Raw genomic sequence first — 12,637 nt, 5'->3', positions numbered from 1 at the left:
CGGGCAAGAGTGCAGGCAAAACAAAAATTGATGAGCCTTTGAACAGTGGCAAGCAGTTCAACGTGAGCGCTTTTTTTTTCCCTTGCGTAATTGACTCGCAGCGGCGTTATACATTTGAAGCGTTCGCTCAAAGGGAATATCTTGAGACTGCAGCGTGCTATGAATGTCCTGTACATGAGCAAGCAACACAGAAGGTTTACCATATGTTTCAAAGCCACAGAGTCAGCTTTTGAGCGTTATGGTCTGGCACTTAGGGAGCTTTTGTGAAGTTATCAAGGGGCACAGGGGGGAGGATGAGACTGAGAGATTATAGGCGTCGGTGGTGTCACGAATCTCCACTAATGGGCTCAAAAATAAAAGCTGTGGTCTGGGGATTTTTGATCAACCCGACTCATTTGGCATGTCATATGATACTAGTGTAGGCACTAGGCGATGAAAAACAGGCTAGCAGGTATATGCTGGACGCTACTTAAAGGTGTTTGTCTTTCTATTAGCACTTTCTTACTTAAACGTATTCATATCCAGCAAACATTAATTATGACCCGTAGTGGTTACGGCAGTCCGCCGCCAGTCTGCATGACCGCGAAAAGGGTTTTCAAAAGAAAATGTTTATTGGACTGAGCCGTCCCACAAAGAACTGAATGACTCGGCGGCGGCGTCAGCAACAAGCGTGCTCGGCGGTCATCGAACAAAATGCTTGCCGCTCTCGGCTGAGCTGAATTTAAAGCAGACAAGGAACTAACGAGATACAGCGCCAAACGAACTACAGAAACATGACACAATGTGGAAGCAGTCACGCCTGTCTGTGACTGTTCGAGATAAGTCTAATCGCATCTCACGTCACAAACAAAATGATAAAACCGATTGTATGTGCATTTGAGCTTGAACAAACAAATATGACAAAGATGCGTGGCAATATTACATTGCAAGATTTTCTTGTTTCAACTTCATGAAAAAGTTAAATGGAAACAAAAATTGAAGCAATGCTGTGCCTTGATGACCATCTGCAGGTAGTATCAAAGAAATACGGTTGGGTAACTTTCTATGTACTACTACGCCAAGTTACTGCAGCTTGCGAGAAATGATGCGTGCTGAGAAAATTGTCAATGTATTAAAAACCTACAGCATACATAACATGTTTGGAACAGAGTACCCTAGGCTGGCTGGGCTTCTCGAATGCGACGTAAATTATTGATTCAGAATGTAACTATATTAGGCACTTTGTTTTCTCCTTCCCTAAAACTTAATAATTAGCACTTCTATTCCTACTGTTTCCTTATTACCAGATTTTACTGGGTGGGTGAATGTGGAACTTATATTTCAGTTTCTTTCACTTATCTTAAGAATTAGCCTGAGCTGTCTGCATAGATCAAACGCTGCGCTAAAGCATAAAAGGCGAAGACATGTGTAAATTTTTATAGGCTCTTCAAACCCAGTGTATCACATTAAAGGTGTAAAAAATTGATTAGGTTCTCTATATATAAATTGTGCTGTCAGCAAAGCACGTGCAAAAAATTGCATTAAACATCATCTAGCGATTAGAAACAAAAAAAAAAGTTTTCGAATTGAAATTTTCGCACTAAATTCAATTCCCAAGGCTCCAGATCCTTGTTTCCACAATTTTAAACGAATAATTTGCGGAACTCTGCAACGTCGCCTTGTGACACACATAACAAATATAGAAACGTAAAACCTGAAGACAGTGTTTCAGTTTCTTTATTGATACATTGTCAGAAGCGAGCACATTATTTGGAGAGAAACGAACACAATTCAATTACTCGTGTGCCCTTTAAGATATCTAAGTCCGAAAAAAGAAAAGGTCACGTGGCATTTTGGCTCCTGACATATTCTGTGTAATGCTCATAACTGAGTATTGTGCACTGTGTCTTCACTACACTTCAACATAGTCGAGATCGGGATCTTTTCCAAAGCTTGCAGCATTATCTCATTCCAGCCTTCCCTCTTTCTCTTTTTTTTTGTAATGAAGCATGAAGAAAATCTCGATTGATTAGAACCTGCTTATTAGACGCGCCAGGAGACGGTAGCTGCTACAGTGACTGACTTTCAAAACTATGCCCCTAATTTCTTCATTTCACTTCTCTGTCTTGCAAAACAAGCGTTTATCACTATCTCTTTTTAAATAAATTGATCAAGCTTAGAAAGACATACTCTCGCCGTGAGCCAGCTTTGAGACTGGCTGACTGGCCACTTTTGTTTAGCGGAGTTCGGGATCACAGGTCACTTAGCAAAGCTGCCAGTCACTTGACCTTCGCGCTGTTCAACAAAACCACCCTTTCATTGCTTTGCGAAGCGCGCGCAGTTTATAGAATTGTCAAAAAAGTTTTGAATATGATTAAAACATTTTGAATATTATTAATTTTATGGCGTTATCGAATCAAGGGCCTGTTATGGGCTAATTTGGTGCATAAATAAGAACTGAACAATAGGGACAGGTGATAAGAAGTATAAGAGGAACCGCTAAGTGGGGGAAACGCAGTTCTAAATTATATAATTCTCATTCGCTACTTTTTGAAACCGAGAATTGAACTTGGAAATTTAGTATCTCGCCACCCCCCCCCCCCTCCCCTTCCACCGAACCTTTCAAGTCACGCACCCACGCGCATGTGAGAGGGCGAGCTGCATAAATTTCTTTTCTATGTTCTTTGTTCTACGTGCTGGGGTAACTGGTCCTCAAATAGAAACCCGGCAGCTGAGATAGCAGTACCTACGGGTAGCCGACGTCGGCCAGCGCGCTAATTGGTACAAAGGAAACATGACCTAGGCGCGTCATTCTGAGCACGTGCCGTTATCCTTGAATTGCACAGACGTGAACATAATCTATAACAAACAAAAGAATCGAGTTGCCCCTAATGCAGTTCCCGTGTCGTGCGTGGCGAAGCAGACATTGAACGATTTGCCGAAGTTTAGAAGTATACACAAGTGTCCTGTCTTCATCAAAGATTCGTAGCTTTCCGCGCACGACTATAGGTATTTTGTTTCGAAGTCCTTGCTTTGGTGTTTCTGTGGTGCTCGCAATGCTACAGAGATCATGGCATATATAATGTACTCTACTACCACGTTCTGAGCCAGGAACACTGGCGCAGGCCCCGGCGAGTGTGCCAGCTGCGTTAAAAGTGGGTGCATATTTTGGGTATTAGCCGTTCGCATAGCACCTACCTCTATAGTAGTCACTCGAAGCGTGATATTGGAGGTACCAAAGTCGTGGAAGGCATTGTGGTTTGTGATGTTGAGGCCATCGCTAGTGGACCACTCACCTACCTGAATGACGGGAAAGAGAGAGACGCAGTTCAGGCTCTGGGTGATAACAGGAGTATAACAAATATCGTTAAAGGTCGAAGGCATTTGTGCAGAATTCAACTCTAAAGTCCAACACCGCCAAATTAATAATGAGGAAAGTTTATCATTTTTGCAGGCAGGCCAAGTTCTGCCCGGCATCTTTCGGTACACAATGAGAAGTCGGCAACGACGATGTGAACATGTCTAAGGCGTAACGTTCTTTATTTTTTGGGTCTTGAGGGAAGATCACCTGTTGTGCACTGGCTATAATTCGTCAGAGTCCAGATTTCTTTAAACGGAATGATAACTAACCGCCATTATTCTCACGTTCACATAGTGCTATTCACTACTTTGAGTCGGTAGACACGGCATCAAATATACTGGGTGTTTCATCGAACACTTTCAAAAATTTTCAAAAATCAGCTTTTTTTGGCAAAAATATGACTTTTGCCGCTTATTATTACAGGTGTTGGCGGACGCTAGGAAAGCGGTGGAACATCTTAAGTAGTAAGCTGATTAACTAATTTTTAATAATGAACTTTTTAACTAGCAGAGTTAGGCACCTGGTTGCTATTAGAGATCGATAGCCGGCCGTTATTAATAGCTATATCAGTTATTAGAATTTCGAAAACGCGATTACCTTTGGCGCTGTGGCTCGATAAAATTTGGCTTTTTCGACTAATCACGTGCACTGGAGGGGTTGCTTTGCTTGCAATGCTTTCAATAGCGCATGTATTTTCGCACGATGGAGCGAAATTTTCTCTAGCCACAGTGCCAAGGCTAATCACGTTTTCGAAATTCTAAAGATTGATGTGGCTATTATTAACGGCTGACTAAAACATCTCTAATTGCAACTGGGTATCTAACTCTAGTAGTTAGAAAGTTAATTATGAAAAATTAGTTAACCAGCTTACTCCTTAAGACGATTCACCGGTTTTCTGATGTCCGCCAAAACTGGTATTACTTTGCCTCAAAAGCCGTATTTTTTACAACAAAAAGCCTATTTTTGAAAAATTTTGAAAGTGTTCGCTGAAACAGCTGGTATATTGCAACTTCAACAGGTTTGGAATTTCGGCAATCAAGGAAGAATCAGTTTATTTATGCCGCTGTTTCTAACAACATTTCCTATTGCTCCGGGATGACTAGATTTAAACAGTTTAGTATGCATTCTTCTCAGACGTACATAAATAACCATGCAATATTTCTGAACTCAGACTTACTTTTTCTAAAAAGTTCTGGCGAAGCTTGAGCAAATCTAGTTTCAGGCTCGTCCGGTTTCCCTCGTTGAACCGAATATTTCCTGTCAGACCATAGAAATCTACCTGTATAAAGAAAGGAATATTGGCGGTGAGAACAAGTATACTGCAGAAGAAAGGGATACATTAAACAAAACATTCAGTGCTGCTAATATACATGTTGTGGGGAGCACACGATTTTAATTGCAAACATCTCCAGCTTGAGATGTGTGCTCGTAGTACTCCTCTCATGCTCACCGTTCGGAACTGGGGATTAGGAGCCCGAAAGCAGTGATGGAATCTCTGATTCAAAACATGGCTTCCTTTTCTCTCAGTGTAATAAAAAAAAAACATAACACTCACGAAACTGAATGGGAAAGTTGGCACCGTATTTTGAGACGTTTCATTTGTTTTTTGTTTCACTAGATTGTGACGTCAGCTGTGACGACAGAAACAGGAGGTGGGGAAACAAACCACCAGTCACAGGCATGGTCAAGCTATATAAGGCAGCGCCGCTAGCTACTGCTATGCCAACTCAACAGTTAAGTCGCGCGCAGGAACGACACTTTGTCGATTTGCCGTTTAACCACCGCACAGAGGTTTTTTTCTCGAGACGGAATTAGCGCCGAAAAAGCTATTCAGGTATAGTAAACGCATCGGCGTGCTCCGTCATTGGTCCCTATCGGTTTGCTATCACCACATGGCCTAGGTGCCCTTTTATGACGTCATCCCTAACACCCGAAGTCATCGGAAGCAGCAACAAATGGAATAAGGCAAACGAACTTGAACATTGCATAATACGGCCCTAGGTTTTATATTGCAGGCCACAGGAGCCTACATGCCTAAAGTATGAGAGGGACTAAGAGCAATGAGAAAATTCGATTTTGGTTTTCAGTCTTTAATAAACTATCGCCTTAAAATAAACGACTGCACTTGTCATTTGAGAAGCGCACAGAAACCAGTCTAATAGCAAACTATAATCCGCGGCAGTGGCTTTAAACAAAACTGAAATATAATGTAAGATTAAAAAGTTGGCGGGGAAACGGTGGCCGCAGCTGAAAAAGGACAGGGTTAATTGGAGAAACATGGGAGAGGCCTTTGCCCTGCAGTGGGCGTGGTCATGATGACGATGATGATGATAATGATGAGAGCTGCCTTGCTTCTGGTAAATTATCGTTTCCATGAGGAGGCGCAATATAAGATTTTCTCACGAATATACTTCCTTTTCATTAATATTGTCACAACGTGGTGACTGCGAGCAGTCCAGACGTAAGACAGGTAGACTTGTGTCAAGCTCGAAAACTGTGTTTTGTAAGATCTTGTACCCCCCTCAAAAAAAAAGAAAGAAAAACAAACTAAGATCGGCGGCTGCGATAGCAGCAAGTGAGGAAGTCAAGAACAGCTGGGCCTCTAGACCACGCTCAGTTTAATTAAAGACAGCGAATAACCTTCAAGGTATGAAGTAGTGCGATCGCTTCTAGGGTAGCGAACAAGTGAAGAGGCCGTGCGTTGCCAGCGATAAACGAATACCAGGAAGCAGCAATGAAGAAAACAAACAGCGTTCTGTGGCAATATGATTAACCTTATCATTTAAAACGGTTGTCCAGGCGATCATGTCATTTATCCAAAGGTTGACAAAAGCAAGATTTATTTGTCTAGCTATTAGACCTCTGGAGCTTTTAGTTTAAAACGAGTAAAACTGTACGCACTACTTCCTTCATAGCCGGCCTCACCGGGCGGCTAAGAGTCTCGCATTGTTGTGTTCCCAAGACTGACGATATTTTCTATTTGTTAACCTCTTCCATTCGCCGTAAAAGCAGGATAGTTGAGAGGACTTATTTTTCGTTGTATATATTATATGACATCCGGTAAAAACAACAGGTATCGTCTTTGATCGACATGCGCGGATTTTCCCATTGAACAGATATACGAATACCTTCGCTCCTGACGATCCGTTTTACCACCGTAAGCTCAATATAGGCCGAAGGCACTGTAAAGCTTGGTAAAAGTTGATGTATTACAAAGTGTTTACTTTGGTGTCATGAATTTTGTTAGAACTATGTTCATTCAGTAAAATGGCTGCTTAGTACAGTAACTTATTCAAGATCAACCTCCAAACAAATTTATTTTGTTATCTTTCTTGTTTTCGAGGAGTGTTTAAGAAAATGTGCGGCCAGAATCGCTCCAACTGCAGAAGAGGAACATCATCGCGGTAGAATTGACAGTGAGCACGTATAATTCGCTTCGCCTACATTTCGCTTCGACGATTGAAATGAGCAAGTAGATAGGGCAAGTGACTAGCCTGACGTTTCGTCACCTCTCAGAAGTGTTGCTTGTTGGGCGAGTTGGTGATCCATGAAAATAGAGCAGCGCGTAACAAAACAGGACACAAAGGAGAGACACGGAACGACATGAGCGCTAACTATCAACTGTTTATTTCTTGCTGTCGCTACGTATAAATACATGAGCCACAACTCAAAACTAAAAAACAAAAAAGATTGATGAGTGAGCCTTTTGCTGGTTTCCATCGTTATAGATAGGAGAGCTCTTTAGCTGACAATGCCACTGATGCCACGCTCACACACTTGTTACCTGCACGCAAAATACTACGAGCCTCAATAATCTCTCGAACAATCTTATCATTGTGGCGGGTTATGATTTGGCTCTTCTTAAAAAGTGGCATGCACGAATTTGGAAGGTCCCGTTTCTCAGCCTCGACCTTGCAGTGACGACAGTGTTGGCTTATCGTTTCTGATGGTAATAGACCATCAGAAACGATTTGTCACTTGTGAGGAGGGTGTTGTCTATCGCGTACCGTTGTCTTGTGGCCATGAGTATATTGGGCAAACAGGGAGATGTGTGAATAGCAGGCTAAAAGAACATGACTACAATGTTAATGAAAGCAAATCGGGCCACCTAAGCCAACACTGTCGTCACTGCAAGGTCGAGGCTGAGAAACGGGACCTTCCAAATTCGTGCATGCCACTTTTTAAGAAGAGCCAAATCATAACCCGCCACCATGATAAGATTGTTCGAGAGATTATTGAGGCTCGTAGTATTTTGCGTGCAGGTAACAAGTGTGTAAGCGTGGCATCCGTGGCATTGTCAGCTAAAGAGCTCTCCTATCTAGAACGATGGAAACCAGCGAAAGGCTGACTCATCAATCTTTTTTGTTTTTCGTTTCGAGTTGTGGCTCATGTATTTATACGTAGCGACAGCAAGAAATAAACAGTTGATAGCATAGCGCTCGTGTCATCTCTCAGTAATCTCCTTTGCTCACAGCTACACCGCAAAGCTCAACTCTTGCAATGCAACGTTTCTCGATACAGCTTTAATGAACGATTTGCTTTGCAGACAGCCCTGAAGGTCGTTTACCATTACACAACTTCAGCGTAGGGTAGGCGCGAAAATAGGCATGGGCTTATTTGTTTTTGTCGTCGTATGGTTCTCGCCGAGAACAATCGGCACATGCAACATTTCATGGTCAGCTTCGTTTTGCTATATGACGTCGCTTGAAACAGCAGTTTGGCTATTTTGAAAATCGTGGCAACGGCTTTCGATGCGGTGGCCAGTAATTTAAAGGTGTATTTCATGTTGTCGCCACTCATTCGAACGATGTGTACCAGAGCATGTCCCGCTCACCATGCTGATGAGGTTGAAGAGGCTGGTGCCTTCGGTCCACGAGACCTCGTCCTCGCATGAGACGTTGGCCGGTCGCAGCGTGGCGCTTCGTTGCAGGTCGTTCAGCCCGTGGGCGAAGGCGTACACAGCGTCGAACATGAGGGCGGGTTCCGTCTGTAGTGGCAGCAAAAACTCGTTGAGTCGGAAGAAGCTCTTTTCGTTATTGTTGCAGCAAAAAGACTGAAGCGCGATGCTAAACGAATAGTTAACAAATTGCAGCTTGATATTGAACGCATACTAAACGACATTAATGATCATTAGGATGGTTTCAAGTTTCAATGCATATTGCTTCTTGTCCCGGATAAATGAAGTGGACGTGTGCTAACTGTGTGCAGTAACAGCTGAAAGCGGAAGAAAACAAGGAATGAAGACAAGAAAGAAAAACCTAAAATTCATTGAAGCATTTTTTGTGTCTCTGTCTCGCACCCAGATGCACTTCCCTAAGAAACCCATCGACACAACAACTACGACAGAATTCAGTTGCGTTCTTGGCAAGTGCTTTCTGCCATTCTTAAAGTGCTATGCGATGGTTTCCCCTGCTAATGAATAGACAAGTTATATAGTGAGTTTATGTGGCGTCAGATAAGTGCGAAATTGCCAATGTACCCACCTAAACTCAGCTGCAAATATCAGCGGAGGCTGGCCGAACTCCCGCAATGTTCAGATTTCCAACACTTCTGCTGAAAGTACGCCTACGAAAAACCCCATCTTTGTTGTGAGAAGTAGAACAGTACAAAACTGATTCCTGTTGCAGCGACAAATTTACGCGGTACTTTCTGAGTAGTGAATATCGCCCCTGTCCCTGACTGCGGAAAATGAAGTTGCCCAACTAGGCCTCAGAAACTGGTGGCTTTCTAACAGGGAGCACATTTGGAAAATGTAAAATGGAGGAGGCGGGTTAACGTCAGCTCTCATTACTACCTGTTTTTTGTTTCTTCCAAGGTAGGGTGATATATGTGTTGGAGGATAATTAATCATTTCTTAATGACAGAATAGTTAAGCTGGGAGGTACAGATCTCTTTGTACAAATCTCCACATATTAGTATTGCGGTGCCCCATTGGGCCCTCCGTTTCGTCCTTTGCACAGTTTTAGGCTCTTCCAGCATCAATACTAGTTCACTCCCCGACAAGCAAGCGATTATCTGATTGACTACGTGGCTGATGTTATCAGGTGAGCATAGAAATGTGAGAAGACTGTTCAGTTGGAAATTACACACATTCTTAGAACTGACGGAGTGCAACGAACGCCTTTTGATGGAGTGCACGTTTGTTCCATGTTTCACTCCTTTTTACGGGATTACCGTACTCCTCCTTTGTCAGATTGCAGCCACTCTCTCTGCAGAAATGAATCTACTGCTTCTGTTATGGAAATTTAGAAAAAAAAAGACACTCTTAGGCCGAGTGCTAAACTGAACCGCGGAACTATCGGTGGAGTGCCATGCGCGCTATCACTCGACCACCGGTAATTTTTTGCTTTACATGGTTTCTTAAAGAAAAAAAACAGCATTTGTTTATATTTATTTATTTATTTGAAATTCCTTACAGGCCCATTGGGCATTGTGTAAGGGGGGCGAAAAAAGATATAATACAGTGCATTAATAACCAAAGGAAACAAAAGGAAACGTACGCGACGCAAAATAATTCACTACAATACAGGATAATGTGCTCACCGAACGTGGAAACAAAGCGCGATTAAGGCAAACACGGAAACATGGCAAGCAAACATAAGTAAGAAAACATCCGAATGGCACGAGTGTAGCAGCAAAGCAAAGAACAATAATAGACTTGAACGTAGGTTTGCTAAATGACGGTTTCAGTGAAATATGTGGTGAGTTTAGAATAGAAAGATTCTAGATTAGACGCGGAAGCGATGTTGTCTGGCAGATCATTCCATAATCTGATGGCTCGTGGTAATGCAGATGAGTTAAAAGCCAATGTGTCATCATATATTCTTGCGAAACTAAACTGATCAATGCTGCTTTCAAATCGGTATGTAAACTTTGTTTTGAGTCCAGTGGCTGCTTTCTCTGTGCATTTTCTGAACTTCAGGGGTGAAACTGGCCAGTAATTCACCCATAACTGCCGCATTAATGTCTCCGTAGCTCAGTAGACGATGAAACCAGCCAAGCAATAGCTGAGCACTGCAGAAAATCTTCATTCGGCACGAGTCTCGTTTCGTACACTGTAAGCAGAAAAGAGTTAGGTGAAAGCAAGCTGTCCTCTGGCGCACTCCCTTTTGTAAAAGGGTGTTCGCCAGAGGAAAGCTTACTCCCTGTTTACTCCCATATAGGTGTAATCGTGCTTGGAGTGTGAGGTACATTGAAGGTTTGCGTTTTTTCAACGGAGGCGTAGTTATCCTGTCACATATTTCGTTACAGTAAAAAGTGAGTGTAGCCTCACTTAATCTCGCGTCGAGCTCTAGCACTGCAATGTGAAGTATTGACAGGGCTTATTCACGGAAGTTGTGAAGGCATTTAGCTGTAGCGTCGATAGTTTCTGTGGAGCGTTTTTTTCCCCCGAAGGTCGCTGTTTTTAAAGAGTTTTTCTAAAACGTGATTTGTACCCCTAAAGGAAATATAGGCTTTTCACTTAGCGATAGAGCTATATACATATTTTTTTGCTCAGAAACTTCTAAAGTTATGAAGCAGCTTCAGTTCGAAGTTCAGGCCATCGATGAATAGTACTTATTCAGATCCCTTGCGCATCTATACAGTTTATTCTTTAAGCTCGAATGAGGTCATTGTATTTTGCATTCAGGGGAGGATGCACATTCCAACATAGGAAGGTCAGAAGAGACCATAGGGCTCAGCTCTATTATAAAAGCAAAAATACAACCACTTTCCAACTTCTTTTGCCCACAGAAGAGTGCGAAAGCAGTGCCACTCTCTGCTGCGCTCTGCTGAAGAGGAATTTCACTGCTTAGGTAATTTAGTAAAAATCTAAAAGCTCCTAAAGAAAGTACAACAACCGGTTCAAACTTTTCGAGGAAGCCCCAGTTCTTACAGTGCTGTCGTCATGATCGCATTCACCTTAACTGATGACGTGCATTGATTTTCACTGAAAACCAGAAGCGAGGACGTGATGCGCAGAAAAACCGTTCGTAGACAGCTATGGAAACAATCAATCTTACCAGGCCTTGTCGGAGCCGACACTAGTATGTTCTGGAAAGTAACACGTATTTCCCTCCATATACCGCGAATGCTGTTGTAGTTTGTAACCCTACCTTTGCTTCTAAAGAACAGGAAATAAAGATGACTGAATTATTTAGAAATCATTATTCAATTAACGCGAAGGTTGAATTTTCAATTGTATAAATAGTAAAAAACTAGCATTACATTTGAGAAAGTACAGGTGGTAAGAGGTTCGTACCCCTTGTAATCGCTATCAATATTATGTTTTCTGTTGTTTTCAAGTGTCGCCCGAATTGTACTTACGATTATCACGTTAGAGCGGTTAAGGATGTTCTGCCCGAAAGGTTGAAATTTTTCCATGTCTCGGAGAATGTTCCGAACTGTCTGGTTTTCCGAGTCAACCATTCGATAAGCAGTGATGTTGACGAAGTTGTATTGGAAATCTTCTAAGTTGTAGGCTTCGATGTCCTGTGCAGAGAAATCAAAAACAATAATGTAAGTCGTCACACAACTAAAACATCAACAAGAATCTCATAACATTATGTGCACTCCATAATGCGCGCTAAAATGAGCAGCGAAGGCGTGGGTAATATAAGCAAAAAGTTCATGCATTTCGTAGTGCTTATGTGAATAATGAAACACTCATGCGATAATTCTGCGAGTCACTTTCTGCTCCTGAGAAGTTCAACCTTCGCTAATCATCACCACCAGCAGCCTGACTACGCCCACTGCAGGACAAACGCATCTCCCATATCTCTCCACAAAACCCTCTCCTGTGCCAGCTGTAGCCACCTTATCCCAGCAAACCTCTTAATCTATTTCGCTTACCCAACTTTCTGCAGCTCCCTGCTAAGCTTGAGCTCTCTTGAAATCCAGTCCGTTACCCTTAACGACCATCGGTTATCTTGTCTTCGCCTTACATGTCCTGCCCAAACACATTTCAACCATCGTTACTGGGCTCTAAGTAAACCTAACCTGATTAGTGCCAGCTTGAAGCGTTCACAGCCCTTGCCTAACGAGAATTCCCAATGCAAGAGCGAGGCACAAACTCTGACTATCTCTGCAACGAAACGTAAGATTGCTTACAACTTTCCTTGTGGCGCAACTTTCTCAACGTCATTGAGCAAACAAACTCAACAATCTCAAGGCGATTTCTTTCTCTGTTTTGCCTGAGAACCGAATGCCGCGAACAGCTGCATCCATTCCCGGAATAACTTTAAGAGCTCTTCACGTGAACTGACGTCGCAGTTCCCAGACTCTTCAAGCCTTTATTTCGGTAGCGTCTAGTCTTGC

General features: G+C 42.6%; 1 protein-coding gene across 2 annotated transcripts in view; it reads right to left on the bottom strand.

Moving 5' to 3' along the window:
- LOC144098948 (glutamate receptor ionotropic, kainate 2) overlaps window positions 1–12,637 on the bottom strand; it is a 338,155-nt gene that overhangs the window by 19,923 nt on the left and 305,595 nt on the right. For both annotated transcript variants that reach the window (XM_077631933.1, XM_077631934.1), the window contains exons 6-9: window positions 11,648–11,812; window positions 8,175–8,327; window positions 4,518–4,619; window positions 3,178–3,279 (exon numbers count right to left, since the gene is read on the bottom strand). In XM_077631933.1, the coding sequence (XP_077488059.1) occupies window positions 3,178–3,279; window positions 4,518–4,619; window positions 8,175–8,327; window positions 11,648–11,812 (522 nt within the window). The remainder of the gene's footprint in view (window positions 1–3,177; window positions 3,280–4,517; window positions 4,620–8,174; window positions 8,328–11,647; window positions 11,813–12,637) is intronic.

This window comes from Amblyomma americanum, chromosome 7, assembly GCF_052857255.1.
Source record: "Amblyomma americanum isolate KBUSLIRL-KWMA chromosome 7, ASM5285725v1, whole genome shotgun sequence".
In the NCBI taxonomy this organism is placed as follows: Eukaryota; Metazoa; Arthropoda; class Arachnida; order Ixodida; family Ixodidae; genus Amblyomma; species Amblyomma americanum.
Note: the sequence above shows the minus strand (reverse complement) of the source record. Positions and strands in the feature narration are given on the sequence as shown.